Source organism: Bos indicus, chromosome 17 (genome assembly GCF_029378745.1).
Source record: "Bos indicus isolate NIAB-ARS_2022 breed Sahiwal x Tharparkar chromosome 17, NIAB-ARS_B.indTharparkar_mat_pri_1.0, whole genome shotgun sequence".
Taxonomy (NCBI): domain Eukaryota; kingdom Metazoa; phylum Chordata; class Mammalia; order Artiodactyla; family Bovidae; genus Bos; species Bos indicus.
The window spans coordinates 29086315-29111964 of NC_091776.1; the positions used below are offsets into that span (position 1 = coordinate 29086315).

At 44.2% G+C, this 25650-nt stretch overlaps 2 protein-coding genes across 15 annotated transcripts in view; one reads left to right on the forward strand and one right to left on the reverse strand.

The window, feature by feature from the left end:
- Positions 1–12258, forward strand: part of SCLT1 (sodium channel and clathrin linker 1) — a 237950-nt gene extending 225692 nt beyond the window's left edge. For 3 of the 7 annotated variants that reach the window (XM_070769109.1, XM_070769111.1, XM_070769112.1), the window contains one exon: positions 369–12258. In XM_070769109.1, coding sequence (XP_070625210.1) covers positions 369–431 — 63 coding nt within the window. In that variant the 3' untranslated portion in view covers positions 432–12258. The remainder of the gene's footprint in view (positions 1–368) is intronic. The other 4 variants (XR_011561110.1, XR_011561108.1, XR_011561109.1 and 1 more) reach the window with 4 other exon arrangements.
- The window catches only part of JADE1 (jade family PHD finger 1), a 56426-nt gene continuing 42239 nt past the window's right edge, over positions 11464–25650 (reverse strand). For 7 of the 8 annotated variants that reach the window (XM_070769106.1, XM_070769108.1, XM_019977375.2 and 4 more), the window contains exons 9-11: positions 23782–24303; positions 18617–18734; positions 11464–15268 (exon numbers count right to left, since the gene is read on the reverse strand). In XM_070769106.1, the coding sequence (XP_070625207.1) occupies positions 14358–15268; positions 18617–18734; positions 23782–24303 (1551 nt within the window). In that variant the 3' untranslated portion in view covers positions 11464–14357. Of the gene's footprint in view, positions 15269–18616; positions 18735–23702; positions 24304–25650 lie in introns of those variants that run through there. The other variant, XR_011561106.1, reaches the window with a different exon arrangement.

The window sequence follows — 25650 nt, forward strand, 5'->3', positions numbered from 1 at the left end:
CTGTGACCTGTCATCATCTTTTTATTGTCAACCCTGCACTGTGCTGGCTTGCACTTAGTTTGTGTTCTAGTCTCTTTCCTGGTTAACGTTTATCTAGGTGCCTTTCATCCATCCGTTAAATATGTTTTGGAATTGTAAGTATATCACTGAGCTGTGGAAAGTCATATTTGACACACACATCTCTAGTGTAATCATTTTAAAGTCTCAAGAGTAAAAGAGAAATGAACACAAAAAGTGACCTCTTACAAGATGCCTTACAATAAAGTTGTTTTCAGTAATTGTAAGTTGTGATGCGTTACACTTTGTACTAGTTTAAGATCTTCCATAGAAAAAGTTACCTACTTACTGATTGTTCATTTCAATTGCAGCTCAGTGCGATGACAGTGCAGAGAAGAAGAGCAGCCTCCATGATGAATCTGGAAAATGTTTAAAATTATTCAGCGTTCACTCACAGAACCCTAGAATTGGGGAAGCGGTTGACCAGAAGTGTATTAAAATGGTAAAACCTGCATAGAGGGTCATTTTGCACATGCATTTTCCATTCTGTCTGGAGGGTTCTTGGAAAACAGAAGAGTGACAGCTTCCTGTAAGTAAAAGATAATCCGATATTGAGCTTCAGTGGAGAATAAAGCCCGCTGGGAAGAACGCACTGCCTTCATCAACGTGTCTATTTTTTAATTCCTCCTTTTTCCCTTGGAAAAGAATCATAATTTTCAAACTATGCTAATCATGAGAAAGAGTTTTTTTAAAAATGCAAGAATTTTAGTATTTCAGGCTTCAGGATTTGAGAATTTCACATCTGTTACTCATAATTCATTTTTAAAGTTCCCAAGTCTCCATTTTATTATGAACTCACATGTAATAAATCATGTACTTCCTAAAGTGATGCTCTCATGTATTTTAATGTATAATTGCAGTGGTTCATTTTTACCTTGTGTGATTTTCAGTATTTATCAAATATTGATATTTAAGAATTTGGGAAGGTTCCCATTTGTCTGGGGTTTTGGATTTTGAGGTGTTCTTCTTTTGTTGTGTTTTCGCTATTATTCAAAGCAGTATGGATCAAAGGGAATCCTGAGTTCTGAGACTGCGTGGTACTGAACTGTTGCCATCCTGTTGATTTTCATAGACCCATTGTAGTCACTCACTCTCTGCTGCTAGTTGAACATGGCGCTCCCTGCTTTCTATGATGGGCTTAGGTGGGTTTGCACCTGGACAGAAAGTTAGGAGACCATTGCGGTAGTCCAAAGACAATGAGGTGGCATGAGAATGCGCACCTGTAAATGTCCAACCAACGGTCGGAAGTTTAGGACTGGTGCCCACAAATTGAGACAGTCACGGGGTCTTTGGCCTGGAGCTGAGATTCGAAACCACGAGGGTCGGGGCTGGCCCCGAGGCCCTGTGTGATGTTCTCTCACTACCTCGTCCCCCGCATTGCTCGTGCTCTGTCCCTGGCGATGCCCTTCCGTACCTCCCATCATAGCGTTTTCCTCCTCCTCCACACAGGGTCTCTGCTCACACTTTGCCATTTGCATATCCTTCAAGTGTGCAGCTCCCCACAAACCCTGCCTCAGGCTGCTTCCCCAGACTCAGCAAGGTCCCTTTGTTGTATTGCTCTTAGTCTATGCTCTGTTTTTTCCTGTATAGCACTTAAGAAAATCTGTAACTCTTTTTGAAGCTTTTACTTTAATGTTATCTCCTTCCCAACAGACTGCAAGCTCCTTGAGAGCAGAACTGTCCATCACGCATCATTGTATCCTTAGCGCTCAGCATGGCTCCTGGAGCACAGAAGGTGTTCAGAGCTGTCTGCTTAAAAACTGAAAAAGAGTCTTTAAGGAGAGACCTTAGAAAATGTCTTTGTTGGTTGAATGAGCTCAGGAAGAAATGTCACTGGAGGAGACTGAATAGGAGCAGTGAGAGGCTGGTAACCAAGAGAATCCAGTATGATAAAAACTGAAGGGTGGATGGAATCTAGGCAGGAGGGAGCCAATGGTCGCTAGTGTCAGACACGATGATGAGATGATAATACAGACATGACAGCTAAATGGCAGGTAGGCGCTCAGCTTATTTCCATTTCTTAGAAGATTTTTCATTTGACTATCTAAATTCCCTCCCGTGTCATTCACAGACTGGGTTATAAGAGTTATGTTCATATTTATATTTAGAATATAATGTTTATTTTTAAAACTTTTAATCAGAGAAAATGTTAGAATTGTGTCTGACCAAAAAATGAGACTGTAGGAGAAAACACTTCAGAAACTAACAATCTAGACAAATGAAATATAAGTAGCAGTATCTTTTTCTAAAAAAATAATATAACTTTCCAGACTTTTTTCTTCAAGATAAAATCTTTCAGCATAAGTGCTTTCTCCAAACTTTGGGCTAAAGGTAAATGTAAAATGTACTCTTTACATTTTACTCATAATGACCCCATTCCAGTGGGCAGTCTTTCTTAGGCTTAGATACTCTCCAAGGAAAGGATATGGTACTAAAATGCAGATAAACGGCCTTTCTGATCTCTGTTCAATTTGAACAGACTTAAGCTATGTTTGGAGAAGGCAATGGCAACCCACTCCAGTACTCTTGCCTGGAAAATCCCATGGGCGGAGGATCCTGGTAGGCTGCAGTCCATGGGGTCACTAAGAGTTGGACACGACTGGGCGACTTCACTTTGACTTTTCACTTTCATGCATTGGAGAAGGAAATGGCAACCCACTCCAGTGTTCTTGCCTGGAGAATCCCAGGGACGGTGGGGCCTGGTGGGCTGCTGTCTATGGGGTCACACAGAGTTGGACATGACTGAAGTGACTTAGCAACAGCAGCAGCAGCAGCAAGCTATGTTTAAGCAACAGAACTGAACATGTATGGTGATTTTTCTTCCAGAAAAGTTTGTTTGATAATGATTTTTAATATAAAAATGTAGTATTGTTTTGGACATTCCTCATATTGGTCAGCCTTGACTTCACAGACAGTAAGTATCATTTACTCTGTGAACTTTATTTTAGGAGACAGGGGAAATGAATAGGAAAGAGAGAAAAGAAATGGCATAAATCTGAAATTGGGGCTAACATAGCTAGTTCATTTTATTTATTCATATTTCTTTTTCGTGTCTCCCTGAGAAAGAAAAGAGATATGATTACCTCTTCTTCACTCTGTATACAAATATGCAAATCGGGGCAGCCAACAATCTTGTAATTTCTCCTCTGGTGTGAGAACTATGGGCGAACATTAGTAACAATTCAGTCATTCGTTTATTCAGCAAATATGAATATTTCATAGCTGCACAGCCTGCCAAGCCAACTCTCAGACAAACCAAGGAAGACTGAAAAAAAACACTTTTGAACATTTTATTATAAATTCTGTTCTTTAACCATAATGTGTTTTATCAGTTTTCTCAAAATAAATCTGTAATGAGCTTTTTTTATAAACCCTTTAATCAAAAATAATGACTAATTTTTTTAGCTTACTTAAAAATGTGTATATACATAGAGAAATGTGTACAGAGGGGAGACGGACCCTGTGGCACCCCAGTGCTGCCTATGAAATCCGTCCCCTACCAGCTCTTCTTTTTCTTTTTTGGCCGCCCAATGCAGCTCATGCATCTGCGTGCAGCCCAATGCAGCATGCAGGATCTATAGTTCCCCAACCTAGGGTGGGGCCCATGGTCCCTGCAGTGGAAGCGTGGCGTCTTCAACACTAGACTGCCAGAAAAGTCCCCCTGCCAGCTCTTAAAGCTTAAAAAAATGTGTGGCTTTTGTGACAATATTAATGTTCTTAGTATTTATGGAAGGAAGAACTAAGTAAATATATGTTTACTTAGGTAACAAAAATCGTAGAATGGAAAGGCATTTTTAAAGTAATTCTTTACAGCACTGGCACCCACCCAACTATAATACCAAGAAAAAAATTACACTGAGTGGTTTTCTAGCCCAAGAGTTCACCACAAAAATTCCCATGTGCCCCCGTGTTCCCATAGATGCTCTGAACGCCCACACTCTAACCTACTCTTGTTTCTTCCCCTCAGAAAGTATATTGGAATGTAAGCAAATGAGAAACACATCATAGAGATAACTTGGAATCTGCTCTGGTTTATTCCTTTTTAAATACAAGTTTTTTAAAGTTCACTCCTTCATTTTTTTAGTGACACATTAGCAATGTTATGTGCACAGCTGCTGAAGTTCACTGTGCCAGGCGGGCAGGTTCCCCTAATCAAACTCTCCAGCAGTGCTGACCGCTGGAAGGTTCTTTCCTGAATGTGTCTCCTGCTTTTGTTCTACCTTGTGCAACAGAGTCTGTCTAAACCATCTTCCATGTGGCAGATCTTCAGCCTTTGGGAAATAATTCTCATGTTCTCCTTGCACTTAGTAGGCATCCCCATTTCCTCAGAGAACTTGGTTTTGAGTCCCTGCGCCAGCCGGTCACTGATCTCGGAAGCCGTTCGCCGTCCTCCACCCATCCGTTAGGTGCTGTGAGCACCTCACTTCAGCCAGGTGCTTGGGATGCGTCAGTCTTAGGCCCAGAGCCAAACGCTACATTCAAGGTATGGACTACTCATTACCTTGTTCTGGGTGATGACTGAGAGCAGTGGGGAGAGGGTGAGTGACACCTGCCCAAGTGGGGGTTAGGGGGCAGCTTTTTAGAATCGCCAGGGGATGGGTGTGGTTTCACAGTCCACACCCCTCCCCTTTCCCTCACCCCGAGAAGAGAACTGGAAGCCTGCTCTGAGAGTCACTGTAGTTAGTGATTCAGGAAAATGTTCATATGATTTCTCATTCGTATTTAGGATGAGAAAAAAGTGAGAATCGCACTGTTCTAGCGCCTACCTACTTCCATTAATGCAACTTAAAATCATGTTAGCTTGTTTTAGAAGTTGAATGACACTGTTAGAAAGTCACCAAGCGTACTGTTGACTGAAATCCTGCCTCTTCCCAAGGTTTTGTTGCTTAGCCAGATCTTTGCCCCAGAAGCCAAACTGGTCCTCTGTCCCTTTTAAATTTCATTATATTACTACAGTGTGCTGAGATCATTTTACCTCCTCATTCTGCCATCCAGTTTGTTCCCTATAAGCATAGGAACTGCATCTGTTTAATTTTGTTTTACTGCTATATTTCTTGCATCCATGACAATTTTTTTCTTACTTACAGTGAAGTCCATCTATAGCTTTGATGAACATGCCACCCATATTTTCATGAAAATCACTGAACAAATAAGAACTAGACAGACCTGAGTAGTCAGTCTCTTAGAGCCTACTAACCACTGCCTCCTGTGACAGATGGTAAGCAGGACCCATGAGGCACGGTCAGTCTGTGTTCAGTCTAGCCCTACACTCTCATAAAACCATCCAGACAGACCTAGGCTTCTACCTCAGAAGGTTCTTTTATGCCACAACTGTCATACTTCCCAGACCTAATCTAGTAATCCTGTCTGAAAAGATAAGTTAAATTTCTTCTTAGTAAACCCATGCAGCATCCTCGTAATCACTGTGTGTTCCTTTTACGTTTATTTAAAATGCTTGAGTTTTGTAGTATGGCATCATGGAAGTTTTCAGTCCCTATTTTTATCCTTTTTTCAAAGAATAAAAAAGCCATCAGAGTATAATCTGATGTATAAGGACATCTGTTCGCACTTAAATCTGTGAAGATTAAAAATATGAGACTAGGATTTCCTGTCATGGAAACTGTGCTCTAGGAGATAAAGGAGAGTAAGGGTAGTTACATCATGTTTCTACAAGTAGCCAAAAGAAACCACTGGACCCACTGGAGAATCTTCCCCTGGATCTACAATAACCATGCTGATCTGTATGAATAACGTATGCCTATTGAGTACCTACAATATGCAAGGCATTGTGCTAACATTTTGCATTTATTATCTCATATAATCTAACAGCCCTGCTAGGTAGGTGTTACCATTCCTGTTCTAAAGATGTAGAGTCATAAAAGTCAAACACCTAGCCCAGGGTCATGGAGGAGGAAAGTGTCACTGCAGGCTTTCAAACCAGGTGTCTCCAACCCATATCCCTCCTCTTCCCAACACTGCATCCTTCATCTGCGGAATCCGTGCTCTGGCGTCTCTCCCGTTCCCTGGCAGTGACTGAGCAGTTGCCTCTACAGGTTCTCTGAGGCCCCTGCTCAAGGAAACTGGACCTCACGGCAAACAGCTTGGTTCTCTCATACACGTACTTCATCCTAGCCTTCAGGTAATTCTGACTAGTGTCCATTCTTTCCTTTTAGTTCATCGATTCGTGTTGTTGATAGGAAATAACAGATGCAAAACCGATTTTGCAAACTTCTTTCACATTTTCACTCATCAACCTTATTCTAACGAGTCATAGCTGTGACCGGGTCTTTGCTTGCCTTTTCTGATTCTGACTCTGACCCAGAGAGCCCGTTTGGTTATCAAACTTTATGCATTACATAGAAAACTTCCTGAGAAAAGTATTTTCATATCCAAATCTTGAAATTGGCCATAACCTAAAAAGTCAATTAACTGTAGTGAAAAATACAGATCTAAGCAAAGGAAGTTATATAAATTAGTGGGTTATTTCCTTGAAATGTTTCCAGACTTTCCTTTTTTGATTGCCTTTTACGCTTTTTATAATTGCAGTATAGTTGTGCAGTATATTACAAGCATACCATGTAGAGATTCAGTGTTTAAAGGTTATACTCCATGTAGCTATTATGAAATATTAGCTGTATTCCCCACGTTGTACAGTACACTCTTGCAGCCTGTTTTGTATGTAGTAGTTTGCACCTCCTAATCCTCTACCCCTGTAGTTCCTCTTCCTCTCCCCACTGGTAGTGGGAGAGAGGTTGTTGTTTAGACATGCATATCATGTCTGACTCTCTGCGACCCCATGGACTGTAGCCCACCAGGCTCCTCTGTCCATGGGATTTTCGAGGCAAGAGTACTAGAGCAGGTAGCCATTTCCTTCTCCAGGGGATCTTCCCGGCCCAGGGATCAAACCTGTGTTTCCTGCATTGGCAGGCAGATTCTTTATCACTGAGCCGCCAGGGAAGCCCAGTTTATTCACTGTATTGGTAAGTCTTCTTTGTTATATTCACCAGTGTGTTATATTTTTTGATTCCACAGTGATATCAGACAGTATTTGTCTCTGACTCACTTCACTTGGCATAATACCCTCCACGTCTATCCATGTTGTTGCAGATGTAAAAACTTCATTATTTTTGTGGCTGAGTGGTATTCTATTGTGTGCTTATTTGTGTGTGTATACATACACACACCACATCTTTATTCATTCATGTTGATGGACACTTAGGTTGCTTCTGTGTCTTGCCTATTGTAAATAATGCTCCAGTGAACATTGGAGTGTATGTCTTTCAGAATGAAGAGTTTATGTTTCTTCCAGATGTATGTATGCCAAGGAGTGGAATTGCTGGATCATATAGTAACTACTTGTAGTTATTTAAAGGAAACTCCATACTCTTTTCCACAGTATGAAATTTATATTTCAATCAACCAACCACATCTTTGCCAACATTTATTACTTGTGTTCTTTTTGATAGTAGCCATTCTGACAAGTGTGAGGTGAGATCTCCTTGTGGTTTTGGTTTGCATTTTCCTGATGACTAGCAGACATCTCTTCTGTCCCTGTTGGCCTTCTGCATTTCTTCTTTTGAAAACTATCAAGTCTTCTGCCCATTTTTTAATCAAGTTGTTTTTCTGATATTGTTATATGAGCTGTTTATAGAGATTGGATATTAACCCCTTGTTGGCCATTTTGTTGTTATTCAGTCAGTCATGTCTGACTCTTTGCGACCCCATGGACTGCAGCACACCAGGCTTCCCTGTCCATCACTAACTCCTGAAACTTGCTCAAACTCATGTCCATTGAGTCAGTGATGCCATCCAACCATATCGTCCTCTGTCATCCCCTTCTCCTGCCTTCAGTCTTTGCCGGCATCAGGGTCTTTTTCAGCTCTTCACATCAAGGTCTGAGTCAGCTTTTCACGTCAAGTGGCCAAAGTATTGGAGCTTCAGCTTCAGCATCAGTCCTTCCAGTGAATATTCAGGGTTGATTTCCTTTAGGATGGACTGGTTTGATCTCCTTGCTGTCCAAGGGACAGAGTCTTCTCCAACATCACAGTCAAAAGCATTAACTGGGAGAGTGGGACCATAAAGAAGGCTGATGCCAAAGAACTGATGCTTTTGAACTGTGTTGTTGGCCATGCCATTTGCAAATATTCTCTGCCATGCAGTAGGTTGCTTTCATTTAGGGTTTCCTTTGCTGTGCAAAAGTGTTTAAGTTTAATTAGGTCCCATTTGTTTATGTTTGGTTTATTTTCTTTGCTTTAGGAGACAGATTCAAAAACATACTGACAGATTTCTTTTCATAGGTGGTAACAATTTCACCAAAAAAAAACATATTTACCAGATATCTACCAAAAAATAATAAATGTATGTTAAATTGTGTTTAGCAATTATAAAGTGGTTGATACAATATTGTATGATTTCCTGAGTCAAAATAAGCATGGTATTTTAAAGCATGGTGTTTGAAAGGTACTTACTTACTTTGAGTATCTGGGACTATTTGAGGCAAAGATATGCCCACCAGCATTTCATATGAAAAAGAGAAACAATTCAAACTGTAAAGCTGAAGCAGAGCCAAAATGAGCAAGAAAAGGAGGAAAGACTACACGGAGGAGGGAAAACACCAGAGAAAAGATCTGCTTTGTGAAGAAAGTGTCTCACATGGTTCTAATCCAGAAATCAGAATCATCAGCCAGATTAACAGGTAAAATAACCATATTTAACCCATAATTAATAAATGTCTTATTTAAGACTCAGAGTATATAAGCCAAGTAGTAGTGAGAATATCGGGATACATCAGTGATACGTTAGGAAGGATAGTATACTTTTTTCTTTTACCTTTGCTATTTAATTTGGCATTACTTGACTTATTTATGAAAGCTAACTAGATTATATACTTTATGTCACAAAAATACTGATTTGCATAGCGTCAATCTAAGTTTTTAAAACAGTTCTAATTGCAGAGTCACTGTCAAGAAACAGTGTGATTTTAGGTGATTCTCTTTAACTTTCCAAGTAATGTGTCAGGACATAGAGAAAATTATCCTTTGCATTCCTGATAGAGTGTTGTTTTTTTGATCATATATGCATATACTTTTTATCTGTAAATGTGTGCACGTGTGTGTCCTACAAATGTATAGGACACTAAAGTAATCCCATTCTTCCTAGAAGGTAGGGACTAACTGACCACAAGCCAAATATATCATGTTGTGTTCATAGTCATTCAACCAGAACATTAACATAGTATTTTAAACCAAGATAATTAGCTTTTCTTTATAGAAATTCATTGAAGTTCACATATAAAATTCTTAGTGTACTCAAAAACACACAAACTAGTCTATGTGAATGCTCTCTTTATTCTGAGGCAGCAGGGTCCTGGGGCTGGAGACTGGAGACGCTTGGTTCTACCCCCTACCGACCTTGAGCACGCTGCTTAATCCCTGTCCGTCATGCTGTGAGCTTTAAATAAAGTAACACGCATAAAATGCCCAGCAGTGCTTCTGTCGTTTGATAAGCCGTGGGTAACCATCTGCAGGAGTCTGGAGGTTCTCTGATGACTTCGTGGCATGACAGAGTCAGTTATTATTGTGGAAGTTATCACTATGGAGATGGCAAGGCTGAAGCTAACTGGGAGGAGCAAGACTTGAATCAAGGAAACCAGATAGAGGCTGCTGCAATAATCCAGGCAAGAAATGCCATTGAACTATACGGCAACAGATAGTGGGAAAGAAGAAGCAAGAAACACTAAAGAGATACTGTATAATATGTATACCGAGATCACCATTTGGCTCCAGGAGTTGGAGAGATACACGTAGGTTCCAGGCCTGGATGGCATTCTGTTAAGGCAGGGTATAGTAAAAGGATGAGTTCCCGAATCTCAAGCACCTGCACACGTCAAAGAGGAAGTGCCCGACAAGCAGTGCACTAGAACTCAGGAAAGGCTGGACTGCGGCGATGCCACTCGGCAGCCCAGGGACGGTCAGTGTCAAGGAAGCAGATGACACACTTGATTTTACCCTTTTTCAGTCAAAGGTCTGGCCTGCCCCAGACCAGGGTTCATCATCAGACGCAGCTCTGAACATTGGAGGGAAATCACACTGAAGATTTCGACCTGGAAGTTCATTGCCAAGTTTGCTGCAGATGGCAAATGTCTCAGTTAGCTGTTGTTTGCTAAGTGATCTGGGTAAAACCACGAACACGGTCCCTGACGCCACGTTTCCCATCACGTGTTGCACAACTGCCAGCAAGAGACCCTTCCTTTGGCTCTGGGGGACTTAATTTCCCTTGGGAACTATTGTGGTTATTCAACTTGAAGACCTTGTAGAAGAATCAGTTATTTCTCTCTGGGGTCTTACTCAGAGCAAGCAACATGGAAGTAAATAGTCACTAAGGAGGAACAAGGAGAAATAAACAAGCTTTTAGCCAAATTGATGAACACCAATTCATGTTATTAAAAGAGAAAACACCAGTGGTCAGTTTTACAAAAGTTGAAACTAGGAATGGTACCACCACCCTGCTGTGGCTCCTGTTCATCGCACTATATGAGAGTTAATCTCTGTGTAACCCGCACCTCTTTTGCTGTTCCCAGCACAGAGGTGCATTGTATTACATGCTGATGCCTCCATGTAGAGGTTGAGTAAAGACTTTCCGGCAGGGAGAACACCGGACTAGAAAACCAGAACTGGGGTTGGCCCAGTTCTGCCAGTGCCTAATTAATGCTGTGATCTTCTTTGTAAAGCATGGAGGTATCTCTTTTTGCCCTAATATTGTGGAATTCTGTGATCAAAATGATGCATTTAATGAAACCATTCTTTGAAAAATAATTTTTAATAGTCTCCCTGTCTTTCAGGAGTAACATGTATTTTTTTTGCCTCAGACTTACCAGTCAACATTATGTTGGAGAAATAAGTTTCTTAATCATAAACATGACAGCCAAACATTTACTAACTGCCTACTGCTTGCTTTCTATGAGATGCTCCATGAGCTTTCTTCAAATACCAGAGCAAACCCAAGACGATGGAAGGATGTCACTCTTCTTTCTACAGAAGGAAAACTGAGGCTTATAATTACTAGGTGACTTGGCAAAGGTCACATGGCTGGTAAACTACAGTTTAGCCTTTAAACCCAGGTCTCTCCAACCTGACTAAGTTGCTTCAACTGGTTGTTTTCAGATCCAACATTGTATTCTGGAAAGAAGTCCGGCGAGGGGACACCAAGATCAGGCCATGATTTGTCGGGGTCTCACCATCAAAGCTGAACCAGAAAGCAGCTCAGTGAACCCGTGCTCATCCAGTCTTGTCTTGTACCCAGCAGTCTTCCTGCCAGTGAGACAGCGACATGCGCCGTCACATGGGACAGTGTGTACATGTGCATCTAAATATTCAGCAAAACTAGATTTCAAATGACGCTTTAAAATGTATTGCAAAATGTACAGCATTTATTCACATACAGACAAAAAGGCACAAATTCTACTAAATAGTTCAACAAAAAAATACAGCTGTCCTCAACTAGTTTTATAAATACTTTCAAAAAGGGGGTAGAAATAAATACAGGATTGGGCCATGTAATATAAAATAGTCATCTCTACATATACTTTTGTTTTTAATTCTGATTTTTAACTCTTCATGCACCTTTTTTTTTTAACCCAATTTTAGCTGAATGGACACCAAGCTAGGCACATAGTGAAAAATCCTCTGTACAAGGTTACAAATGTAATGACAAGTTTGTCCATTTCAAAATAATTAAGATTTGTACACAACACATATAACCCTTCATTTAGATTTTGTGTTTATAACCTAACAAATGACATTCCAGGCAACTTTACAAAAGTTTAACTAGCCTACATTTTTGACATAATACATTGATCATAATCAAAGATATTTCTTGGTCAGGATGCACACGGAAAGATAAAGCTTTAAAAAAAGAAGAAAAGAAGAGCAAATGGTTCCATACTCAGAGTGCAAGTGGGCAGGTTGGGTTAGTTGCCGCTCATAACCTCATACAGAGTTCCCAGCAGGACGCGAAACTGACTTACAGAGCTGTCATTACACTGTCAGAGAAACTGTACCATTTGCATTTCAAAGCAGGAATTAAAGGTGTGGGCTTTTTGTGTTTGTGTGTTTTGTTTTTGTGTGGGGTTTTTTATTTTTGTTTTGTTTTCTTTTTGGTTCAGCATAACTTGGAACGTTTGAAAGCTTTTCAACCTAAATGTGGGGAAAAAACAGGTAAGGCATTATTTTTGCACAAAACTAGCATTCCTAATAGTGCAAATGAATCTGGTACCTCTTATAAACGGTGAGAGGTCATAGACTTACTAGAATTTAGATTTTCTTTCTATGGCTTGACAGATTATCCCTCTATATACTCTACTCTCACCCAGAGCTGTTGCTGTAGTCAAAAAAGAACTGTAAAGAGTCCACCTTCTTCTGTATCCAGCAAAAGGTTTCTTGCTCTTATGCAAAGAAAAAAAAAAGATCTGATTTTTAAATTATGCTGAGTTAATGTACAACTTGGATTCATAAGAAACTTCTAATATCTGTAGCAACAGTTTATCTGGACAACATTCTTTGAAAAATGAGCCCCATAGCTCAAAAATAGTCAGTCTAAAAACCTGGGTCATTCTTTCCCCTCCCCTGAATCAGTTACTAAAATGTATTTGAAAAGTTAAGACTTGGTTTGAAAATGTCATACATACAATGGGGATGTATCAGATCTACTATTTGATCATCTGATAAAACTTGCATAGCAAGATGGAATTCAATAAGCCTTTTTTCCTTGTTGACAGTCATCTGGAAGACTTGAAAGGTAACTACTACAGAACTCAAAGCATTACTCATTAAGTATCAGAATGTCCCTGCCACATGGAAATAAATGTATAAATGAATCAGGAATCTGAGTACTGGTATTAACAAACTAAGGGATAATTTAGGGGAAGTTGGGCTTGTTCCAAGTGCCCATAATTCTAAATCTCACTGCTACTTAAATTTTCCTTAAGTTTGATTCACAACTACATTGAATTCCAAAGAAAATTAACAGGACCTTAACACTATCCACTGTCTTAATACAAAACGCACTGCAGTGAGTGCAAAAACAGAACATTGTACTCAAATTTAATGCTAAATTTATTGCTGATAACTTACTAGTTATTGCCATTTGCAATCAGAAAGTCCAAGTTACGAATTAGAGCTTAGAACTCTGACTCCAGAAAACCTGTTACACTTCAATCTCTTTCCTGTATAAACTTGGTCAAGGGTTAAGAGGTTATCGCAACTTATTGCCTTTCTATTATTTTTAAAATATAACCTATTTTGGGTTTTTTTTCCATTTTCCTTTTTTTCTCCCAAGGAACCCATTCGTGTTGGAAGGCCGGACTCCCCAGCGTACACACTAGTGCTCCTCTCTGGAAACATGAGTCACCAGAGTCTGGAAGTCATTGCTTAAACTTGAACAGCCATTGTGTTGTTGGAAGCCAGGTGGCCAGGTATTGCCAAAGGCCAGCGGAATCCCAAGCTAGCCCAGAAGGCAGTCGGTAGGGAAGAGAAAGGTTGAGAGGACTGGTAAGGATGGGACCTCAACTGTCCTTTCTCATGGATGGAGCCCTGTGACACGTCGCTCTCCGCCTGCCCTCTATCCAGAACACAGTCGAGAGCTGCCGGCAGCAGGACCTGGCTGCTTCCATTCACCCTAAATCTCCAAGCTCAGGCAGCTCTACCCTGTCCCTTCAGATCTTCCGGTAATGGCCTTTTTAAAACTTTTCTCTTCCCTTATCTGCTTTATTTACACATGAATTCCCTAGAATTACTGAAGCTTCAGAGCTACTGCCTGTATACTACAATGCAACAAAACAGTCCGTGGGCCAAAGTATAAATATGATTTCAAGATCACCACAGTCCTAGAAAATAAGTTTTATGGGCTACTAAATGATACGTGAGGGTTTCCTCAAGAACCATCTCTGATTCCATATATTCAGGTAACTAAGAGTTTGTGCTTTGGGAAGGATACAGAGGGCAGTAAGCACTCATGAGGCTTAGTTCAGCCTAGCCCTCTTGAGAAACTTACTTCATCCATTCTTATTGTAGTGTTAATTCAGCCTCTAGTCTTAGCAGTGTCTTATGGTTACAATCTACTCTTGTGTTTCCTCAACAAGTTGCAAATAACACACTTCTCACAACAATGATTTATAAATGACTCTGAAAAAAAATTCCAATCAGAATTGCAAGTAAATGTATTTGTGTAGCTCAGGAGTGATGGGTTTCCGCTCGTTCCCCTGTGTCAGAGCTCTCGCCTCCTGCACCATCGTGCCCGTTTCATCAAGAGGCCAGAATGCTTCTCCTGATGATGTCTGTCCTCCTGCTGATAGAGCTGCTGGCGTGGATGCACTTCTTCTCGGAGGCCTCGCTCTCCGAGTCACTCATCTCTACGTCAGGGACATACCCGTCATTCTCGTTGTCAGCTTTCAGTTTGCTTTTTGCCCTCTCCTTGGCTGGAACTCGGCCTAGGCCCAGGTAGGAGTAGTCTGAGTGCTGGTGGCAGGCCGCCTCTGGGGCCTCTCCCTGCTGCTGCCGTTCCCCCTTCTTTGGAATCCGGAATCCTCCCCAGTTCTTCACTGGGCTGGCCGGTGTCGTAGGCACTTTGACTGCAGACTGGTTATAGTTCACTCTGATCAGGGAGCCGTTGCACTTGGGCACCACCTCCTTCCTCGTGCCCGGCGCCGACTGCCCCGCCCCAGGGGAGGCGGCAGCTCTGGCGTGGTCCACGTGCCTCTGGGACACGTCTGTGGACCTCAGAGGCTTGTGACTCTGTTTCAAAGGTCTGTCCTTTACGTCCCCCTTGCTGAGGTCACACTGAAAACGATGGTCTCTCCTGTTCCCGTGGTCTGGCATCACCACACCGTTTTTCTGTTGTGCTGATACGAGCCGTGCTTCTGCAAACGTCTTTTCAAAACTCAGAAAGCTCTCTGGGCCCACCGTCCCCTCCCTTCTGCCCCCCAGGTCTGGCTGTTTTAGCTGGGTTTTGCCTTCACTCCCAGGGCTGTTCTGCAATGGATCTCGCTTGTGGGGCTTCTTCAGCGAGTGAACCAAGGAAGTACCCATTTGCTTCCTGAAGAACGCAGAATGCCACTTCAAGTCCTCTATCTTGGGAGCATCAGGGCCCACAGAAGGACTGTTAAACAGAAGCATGTTTTCCAGTGAGGAGGAGGAGCAAGAGGAAGAAGGCACACCTGTGAACATAAAACCACAAAAAAAGAAATTGCAGCAGAAGCAAATCCAGAAGAATAAAATTTTAGACCCCTTAGCATGGCCCACTAATGCAGACTTCCCACCCAACAGTACAACATACAATCACCCAGTTTGTAAAAATTTGGTTTTTATAGTAAAGATACTACCTGCCTTGAGAATCTGCATGCTCTAGATGCTCTTTTCTAAAACAGCTTAAGTTCACATAATTTTTTTCATGAAACTGCCTTTTCAAGGAATACACTTGCCTTCAAACAAAATAACTGATCTGATTCTCGTATGTGATTTACTGCAGAATCTTTCCGTGGTCAAGTAAGCATTGCCTCCACCACCCCCCACCCCCCGGTCTCAGCACCTGCCTGGCCCGCCGCCTGGGAGCAGCACACCCACAGGGGCAGGGAGTGGAGCTGTTACGCTGCTTTCTGCAAATTATCTATCCCACCCAGGGCTCGAGTGAGGATAAATACACATACATTGTGAAATGAATAAAGGAAGGTGTTTAAAAATCATTCTTGACACAGAGTACATATGTTTACTCATTATATGTACAACACACTTGTGAAATTAAACTGATTATCATCTAAACAAGGATAAGTTAAATTGGTGTTTTTCAAGCACTTTTTATGCAAATCACATTAAGAACTAAGTTGCACAATCATAACCCAGTAAAAGTGCACTTTTCATGCAACCATATTAGCCTTCATCACCTGACGTGCACTCCGACATTTTCTGTTGTTTCACATATTTTAATGCTGGTGCTGACCTGCTAAAATGCATCTCACAACCTGGTAACAAACTGTTATCCTCGGTTTGAAAAATATTGGGTAAATCCATAACATACTAGAGTTCATCAGAAGGACCATGTCCTTGCAGAAGCCTCCAGAGCCTCAAAACAGTTGTCATGTTCTCTGAGCCATGAGCCACCAGGAAATGAGGTTTCGTCCAGAGTAGCACAGGAGCCCATGTGAACCTACTGCTGGGCAGGAATGGACACCACATGTAGACAGAATGAGCTAGCGACTCTAAACGGAGAATCACCACAACCACAGGGGAGGGGGTTTCCAATCTGCTGTTTCAGAAATGCCCGCTTTCTCAGTAACCAAACTTAGGGTCAACCTTCACACCACATTTCTATTTCTTTTACTCAGTCACCCGCTGTGGGAAAATAAAAAGGTAAGAGGTACTGTCCTCTGATTTCCATCGTGACTCGGGATCCAGGCCTCTGAGGAGCCTCGGCTTCATGACTCCCACAAGCACTGTCCCCACTGAGGACACTCACCCAAGCAGAACGGCCCTGCCCATCCCAGAATCACGGACAGCATCAACATGGACCTTAGGGACACATTCAAGTCACGGCCATCTGCTCTGCCTCATCTGGAATCCTCTGTCTTAAAAGGTAGATCAGGTGAGGCACAAGTAAGAACACAACTGAAAGTCTAAAACTGGAAAAAGGAAAAAGGCATCCTAAGGGGCTCCCACTTCACTCCCTGGGGCATGGCTTCCAACCAGTCAACCTGGCACGTACTGGGGGTAGGAGGACCCCGCACCCCATTCCTGTTGTGGAACAGCAGGGGGACTTGGGAACACAGGCCCGCATCACAGCTGTTACACAGAACACTGCGTAACCTTCAGAGGCTCAACCACTTACCAAAGAAACACTGCCATGAAACACAAACAAACAAAAATGCCCTACGATATCTGTAAGAAATAACTCAAGGAGAATCAGATGAAAGTATTCTTTACAGCTTCCTTTCACAACTTATTTTCGAAGGCAAACTCACTCATCAGTGATCACTCATGACATAAGGACCTAGCAAGTCAGAGAAAGCCCTCCAGGGGCAGAACTCCGTGGGCACAGCTGCACTGCCGATCCCGGGCCTCTGCTGCTGGAGGAGAGTGCTCCACGCCAGCCAGGTGGACACGAAGGGAGAGCCCCCTCTTTTATTTGCATTCAAGTAGGAATAATGAAGAGACATAAGTTCACTTTGATGAATCAGACTGCTGGTACTGGGTTGGCCAAAAAGTTCTTTTGGGTTTTTCTGTACCATCTTATGAAAAAAAAAATACAAACTTTTTGGCCAACCCAATATTTACGATACTGTACCTGAAAAAATTTATTTCAAAAATTTTACAACTGAACTCACAAGTCTAGCTATTGATATAACCTTGACAGATTTGGGGAATATTTACTCTGGCAAAGGAAATTATCTAGGATGATATTATTAAATAAGTTAATGGCATCAAAACAAGGATATCTTTTAAAACTTGCCAAGCTTTTTCTCCTCTTTGTTCAGCTGACCAGTTACTTCTGGTCACATATATCCAGATGGTTTTGTCAACATAATAGGTTATTATTTCTTTGTTCAGTCCATGTTTCATAGTATATGTAAAGAGCCACAAAAGCAGAAGGTTAGAGTAAGCCCGTTGACTGTGCACAAGGAAAGTCGTGCAAAGACAAGCAGACACCCGCTCCCAAGACCTACCTACTAGCGAGTAGGTCTCTACACACTCGGCACTCTTCCTCCTCCTCTGAAATCCTTATAACACCTGCCTTCTGGGGCTTGTGAGCACAGAACGTTAGCCCTTCAAGGCCTTCAGAGGCCAAAATGCTGGACCAAAACTCTTACAGATGGACAGACTTTAGAGAGGTCCAACAACCTGTCCCACTATGCACTTGATCTCAAAGTCACTTAAGTGCTCTCCAAAGGGAAGGAAGTCCATCCCTTAGTTTTTTTCTTTGCCAGAGAAATGCAAAAATAGGCAGCACTAAATACTTTGTGCTGAATCTCAAAAATATTCAAAATTTCAATTACACCGAAAGAATCCACTGTAAATATTATCTAAACGTGGATATGTGCATTGAGTACCCAATCTTAGATATATTTACCATATGTTACAGGTAGACCCAAAGGCTAGATAACCAATACATCTTTTTAGGTATCCCCGAGACTCTGTACATTTATCAAGTGCTTTACAATACATAAGTTGCTTTTTGAGTCTCACTACTTCCCAGGAGGGAGCTGGAGATCTCATCCCAACATTACGTGTGAGGAAATGGAAGAGACTCAGAAAACTTTAGACTCACTTGTGTTGGGCATATAAGTAGGGAATACAGGATTTAACCCATATGAGGCTGAAGCCATGGCCCCGTCCCCTAGACCACAGTGCCTCAAATGCCTGAGATTTCCCTCAACAGCAAAAGCCTTCCCTTTGATTCTTCTAGAGTAAAAAAGAAAATTGAAAAGACACTAGCATGTTTTTCCCCCTGAACAGAGTGTTAAGGCTAACAAACCCCTGCCCTGTTGTTTGACCTACCAGGGCTTAATGCATACCTGAAACTCTTTCTTGCTCCAAAAGCTTAGTGTAAAGATTGAATATCTGTTCCTGGACTTTGCACACAGATCGTTTAATCTTTTCCCTGCGGGTCACCATGTAAGTGAGGTTCCGAACCTGGAACGTAGAGAATAAAGATTCTAAGTAAGCAATATACATTATAACAGTACTTTTTTTTTTTTTTTTAACCTGAGGGGGGGAAAAATGTATCCCACTAGGTCCTTGACTGACTTTTGAAATCAAAATATAAATGTTTTATGGAATCTGACCTCCCTTTGTGATGCTAAGTACCACCAGAGAAAGGGCCTGTAGGAGGGAGCCATGCCCCCAACACCAAACCAGGCCAACGGCCTGGCCATCGGCTCATCCCAGCAGAGAGATGCCCAATGGTGTGCAAGGCCAGGCATACCAGCTCTTGCCAAAGGACTCTGCTTATCCTCCCATGAATTCTATTGTCAGAAGCTTTAGAGCAGTTCAGAAGCCACCTTGGTTGCACTTTATCAAGCATCTTCTGAAGATGCAACTAGGCAAGCACAGGGTCAAGGGCCATTAGAGGAAAGAGCCCCCCAAAAAAGCGTTCCTGCATGGGGCCCACGAGAATGCCAAGTGGTCACCAAGAATCCAAGTGAAGTTCCATCAACTGGACACTGAGCTCTCTGAAATACCTTGGAGTTTACAGGTAGCTAATTTGTTCCTACAGAGCAAACACCTAGGGCGGGTCCTTGTTTTGCCTCAGATTTGCTACATCAGCATCTTAAGGCCAGCTCTCTGCATCACTGACACTGCCTGCTTCCTGATCCATCTGTCAGTAACAGAGAGCCCAGCGCTACGAGCTCCACTTGGCATCTGATGCGCAACCACTGGGGGCTGCACGCATATCCTCATTAACCTACACTAGCTAATCAACACGAATTTGTTCCCCGCTTTCAAAGCCACCTGTGGTCAGTCAATAGAGTCAAAATTTAATGACTTAGTCAATAAACTCCCTTAAATCTCTTCAGTCCTAACACTTATTGGTAAACCCCATCAGTCTGCATGGGCCTGGAAACACAAATGTCAAACGCAACACACCAGATGCACAATTAAACCTGTCTTCAAGATGTGAACAATACCTTCCCAGAAAGCTCAGTGGCAAGACTGAGAAGTGTCTCGGTATCCCGATCAGCTCCTACATCAAAGGCACAACTATACTCTCCCACCACTTGGGTAGTCCCATCCCGTCACCTTCTCAAAGGTCACTCATCTTTCAGCAGCAAGTGGCAACAAGACACATGACCCTGAATTTTGGCTTATGTTCGGACACCGCCCCTAAAGAAGCCTAGCAGCAATTCCATCTGCTCTTCCCCAGCGGTGTTAAAGACAGCCTCCTTTGCGAAAGGACACAAGGTCAGCTGGCTTTCACGTTTGCATTTTACACATCATAAATGGTGTAATTTCCAGGCCAACAGCAGGAACACCAAGTCAGGCTTCTTTTGTTCCCAAATGATTCACTGTTTAGGAATTTTCTGACACTTGTTAATAAAAATAATTGCGAAGAAAATCAGCCTTCCTATCTCAGAGTAAATATTGTTTCAGTGTCATTCACCCTGGTTAAAACACATTCTGACAGCCTCACCCTCTCCCCGCCAGGCCAGTAAGTAGGTGTTCTTTTTTAAGAATTCTGATCAGTTTGGGGATGGAGGTAGCCAGTAGGTGAGATTTTCTTTACAAATATTCCACCCAAAGGAGATTAAGAGTAGAAGCTCAAAAAGAGGAAGGAGTCGAACCTAGATCCTTATTACAGACTCATTAATTACTGAAAAACAAATGGAGAGTGATTTTTACATTAAGGCAGGGGACCCAACTTGTGGAGCTAAGAAAGGTAAATTCTCTGACAGGAGTGGACAAGGTTACTCTCTATTTAAGTCAGATGTGCAACAGAGATACATCTCTTTCCTTAAAATGGTCAAGGAAATAGAAAAGACAGAGAACTTGAACTTCGGCGTCTGCAACCACTTCTCCCAGGAAAGATGTCCACCCTGGCTGCTAAGTGGGAAAACCACACTTCCATTCCCCATGATCTGAGAAGAGACATCTAACTATGACCCCAGGGTTTTCTATTGGAAAAATCAGCCTCTGAATAACCTAGACCTGGGTGGCCACAGAATAGTTGAGTGCCCTAAACCTCACCTCCCTTATGCACAAAACACCCCGTGAAGGGCAACTTCCATCAGCAGCCCCCGTATATCCAACTGAACTGAGGCTCTGTCAAGACACACCCTGCCTGGCCTTTCTGTGCCCTGCTAGACCTGACTTCCTTCCCCTCCATCTTCTCCCCATCGCCAGCGAGGTGGCACCCAAAACCAGATCTACCATACCGTGTCAAACCCAAGACACAAAGCCAAGGTTCCCAAACATGAAAGGGCCCTAAAATACAGAATGCTGGCCTCCACACCCAGAATTTCCACAGTCAGAGGTGGGGTCCGAAGGTCAGCAGGTCACATTGCTGCAGGCTGAGGGCCACGCTCTGAGAACCACTGCCCTCGGGAACCCAACAATGATCTCAAGTTTTCTTGAATCCCAAACACTGCTTGCAACACTAGACCTTAACTTGCCTTTTATGCTCCCGGACAACTGCAGCCGCTATCAGAATGTCAAGTGACCATCCCACCGAAAGTTGGGCAGAACGGCCCCCCAGGACCTGCTGTTTTCGATGCCCCAGTGCAGAGGTGGCATATCCTTATCTGAGAAAGTACCCCTTTTGCTGCTGAATTCATGTTTAGTGCTTCCTTCAGAAGACAATGTCTGGGGGAAGAGCGATCCCACCAGTGAAGTGGCAGCCTTGGCAACTTGGCATGGCACCCGCCACATGGGTAATCGTGTCTTCAGGTCCCCACACGGCTGGGAGTCCATTCCTGCCGCCTGTCTGGTCCAGAACTAGAACGCAGGTGTGCAAGGCGCCCCCAAGGCATGTATTTGCAGGAACCACCACCATTTTCACTCAGCGTTGTCTGCATTTCTAATGAGGCCTACTACTCAGTTCTGAAGGGAACACATGCCTTGATCATGCTCCTTCATATTAAGCACTATGGAATGTTAATTACCTAGTGTGAATTACACTACCTAGTGTGTGAATTACCCAAGACTTATGATTTGTTCTTATTGTCACCCCTGCTCTGATGAGTCTTCTGCCCAATACTGTTTATAATTACAAATAACTACTCTCTGCAGCATGGCCAGGATTTCCGTTTTTTTTAAAGCCTCCACCCTAACAGGCCTTGTGGCACATTCTGGAAAACATGGTTTTCATTTTAATAAGCTTATTTTAAACTGACACTAAATGCCCTAAAATCTTAAAAGACTCTTTAAAGTAAATGCAAGTAATGCCACACAGACGAAAATCCTGATTTATTCCCTATTCTCATACATCATTGGCATTCTACTTAAAAAGCAACAGTGATGACTCAAAAAAAACACTTCAGAATTACAGGTGCGTGTTAATCTGAGGATCTTATGTACAGAAGAGTTAGTACACCACAAGCGTTTTCTACACTTTTATTCTGTGGTGATTGAGACACACACACAGTCCAAACATTAGACTTCTCGTCGTCCCTCCTGAGGACTGACGCCAAAGCTCATGCAACCCCAAGTACAGCAGCTGTCGAGCTGGGACAAGGCTTCTCACCAGGATTCCACTGTATCCTTCTGAACCCTTTTCTCATGGCTAACAAAAAGGTCACACAGACCTGTGATTGAGGCGAGGTCTTCTTCACACTCACCACCAGGGGGGGCACGGGAGCAGAAGAGCCTCAATGCCACGCCCCTCACCTCCCCTCTGCCTGAATCCTGGTGGGGTGTCACTGTCAGGTTCTAGAACAGTCTCGTCTAAGGAAGGCCCACCAATGCTCTCACTGCCACGCCTCCTCTGCCAGGGCGGTGCTGGTGTCTGTGAGAGCCGGGCTTTTTCGTTCAGTACTTCCCCCACGTATCCCTATTCGTTGCCTAGGCTCTCACTTCCCATCAGCTCTGAGTCAGATTCTCTCCCAGGCAGGTGAATCACTAATAAGTTAGGTGCTTGGGGGACATGCGTTAACCATTTCAGGCCACTTGAGTGCCTTTCAGCACAGGCTGCTCCTCCGTTCCATCTCCCGTGCACTAATGAATTTAATCGGAGCCGGCTGTTGGCAGCAGGGCAATCAGGGGAGCTGCCGCAGAAGGTGCTCGGAGACGCATCGCCAATTAGTGAGCTTCAGTCAGAAGCTACCTACAGGGAGCAGGAGGCCAGGGGGAAAAGACAGCCCGCTCCTGATTACTCCTGTAGCAGGAAAGGAGGTCCAGACGGGGACTCCAGAGATGCTGGAGAGCTGGGGAAATACAAAGCAGCAACAGCGGAAGGGAAGTGCCGCCAGCGGAGGCTGCGGGCAGAAGTGTGATCCGGAAGTGTGCAACGGAGTGTGCTAGTTAGTGTGCCCACGGGCTCCTCAGTCAGATCACAGGCCTCTGTGCACCAGGAGTCCCACCCCACGCCCACACCAGACAGAGCACACAGACACATGGACACAGCCACAGAGACACACAACACGGACAGCCTCAGTGGCGACGTAGCACCTCGCTGCGGGAGAACCACGGGGAACAGGCATGCACGGGCGTGGCGGTGATGCACACACGCTGGCACCCACACCTGCTCTGCTCAGTGACTGCAAGGGCGAAGGCCCCGCGAGGGAGCCGAGGAACAGGGCTGGGCCGAGAGGCAGCAAGGCGGGGGTGCCCCCTCAGGCTGAACAAAAGATCTCCCTCCTCTGCCCGCCTGCCCCATCCCCACACCATGAAATCCGTTCTGGCTCCTCAGTCTGTAAACAATTCTAAGCCCATCCCTTGGCCATTTCCCTGGGGCTGTTCCCTCTAGCTCTAGAATGGAGGAGGGGAAAGAGGCACCCATGTGATCTCCCAGAAGAACAGTTAACTATTTAAAATTAAACCAGAGAAGCTCCCCATTCTGCGGTCATCTTGCGTGTGTGTACATCGAGCTTCCCAGCCATAAAATACGGAACCAACACCACCTCATGCTGCAGTGTGTACAGGGCCTGAGAGTAAATGAACGGCTACCGTCCCTTGCTCCGGGCCAGCGGCCGTCTCTGCCGTCGTCTTCTCTAGGCCACTACAAGGTGTCAGTGTCGGTCATTACCCTCTCCAGGTCCTGCCGCAGGTGCGTGAACAGCTGCAGCCTCCTAAACAAGACATCCTGCTCCCGCTTGGCTAGATTGTCCTCTTCGTCTTTCTTTGGAGTGATGAGGGGCTTGTTGAAGTTGACCTTCCTCTTCAACTTCCAGTACTGGTACAGAAAGTCCACCACCTCCTCGGGCAGCCGCAGGGCCCTGGCTACATCCAGCAGGTTGACGAACGTGTAGAATTCGTCCTCCAGCTGCTGCAGCTTCTGCTTGCGGACGCTGACCCGGTGGGCCTCCTCCCGATTCTGCTCGAGGCCAGCGAAGGGCTCCAGCGGATCCCGCGGGGAGCACTCGGGAGCACCATTCTCCTGAGCAGTCCCCTCACCAAGGCCCTCCTCGGCTTTGCGGTGAGAGCTGTGCTTCGGACAGTAGGACTTGAACTTGACTTCGTCGTTCTCTGCCAAGATAGTCTTCATCTCTAGGCCCCGGTCAAACGCACAGGTCACGTGGAAGGCTGTGCGGCAGTTCTTCACGGAGCACTGGCAAGAAAACAGAGAGCAAGAGGTGGGGTTAGGGAGCAAGAGGTGGGGTTAGGGAGCAAGAGGTGGGATTAGGGAGCGACAGGACCCGAAGCCCTGAGCGCAGGCACCCCGTCCACCTGCACGCACGTGCGTGCACCCGCGCACACACACGCACACACACGGAAGAGCTGCACTTGGAGTGCTCAGGACAGAAAGGCTTTACGTGGATGACCCCCGGCAGATCTAATCGTGTTTTAAACAAGCTATGGCTTGGGATTCAGGAGGCTTTTTTTCATTAACCAAACAGTAACTCTCTTACAAAAGCAACTGCATCCAGAATCACCTCGTAAGGCGGGCGTAATTATACAGGTGGCACGTGCAGATGTTCTCAATACACAGCGTGTACTCTGAGGCATTCACTTGTTTTTTTATCTGAGCTTTTTTAACGTGTATATTAAAAGCCTGAGTGGTGAAATCTCCTCAAGGACGACACCAGTCAGAGTTGTTACAGGATCACGGGGGCCCTTCCTGTGGCCCCCAGGACGAGGCCCAACACAGGGGCACACTCCTCCCAGCAGCGGGGGTTGCTCAAGACCCAGGAGGTGAATTAGAAACTCCCAAAGAGATGCAAGGAACCAGAGACTGGGACCACCCTGCACAGACAGCTTGAGACTAGTCTCTGCACCCTAGGGAAGCTCTGCCAGATGCAGAGGCCTCCTGGCCCATGAGGACAAGCTCTGAGACCTGGGTGCGCCGCGCCTGGCAGTGCAAACTCGAGGGACCTACCGCCAGCAGGTGGAAGGAAGGTCAGCCCAGAGGTCAGGCACTACCCAGCCCGATCTCCCACTCACTGCCCCACCAGGAGGACCATGTAGTGCCTTTGATCCACACAGCAAGCTGGAGGCCTAGCAGGAGGAAAGCGATTAACTTCTCCCATCTGATCAGTGCTGGGAGAATGCCAGGGAGGAGGTTCCTGGTGGTGACTGAAGCCAGTCCCTTAAAAAGCAACACGGTATTCTTTGAGGCCAAGTGATCCTGGCCGCAGCAGGGCTGTAGAAAGGAGAAGAACCTGCAACCCGGTGGGGCTTGGGGCCAGCTGAAAAGCTTAACTAAACTCATTCAAAGGAGCCCTGCACAGCATCGTCACATTCTGCAGAGGCTGGGGCTGGGGCTTCTTCCCCTAATCACTTCAGTATTTAAGAGGGGACTCAGTGCCAGTCATGACTTCTTCCATTATGACAAAGTCTCTTCTACCCAGAAGTACAGAAAATCTAGCTCGCTTCACAGAAAATCTAGCTCACTTCACAGAAAATCAGTTCCCCCAGTGCACACACTTCAAGCACACAAACCAACATAAATCTGTAA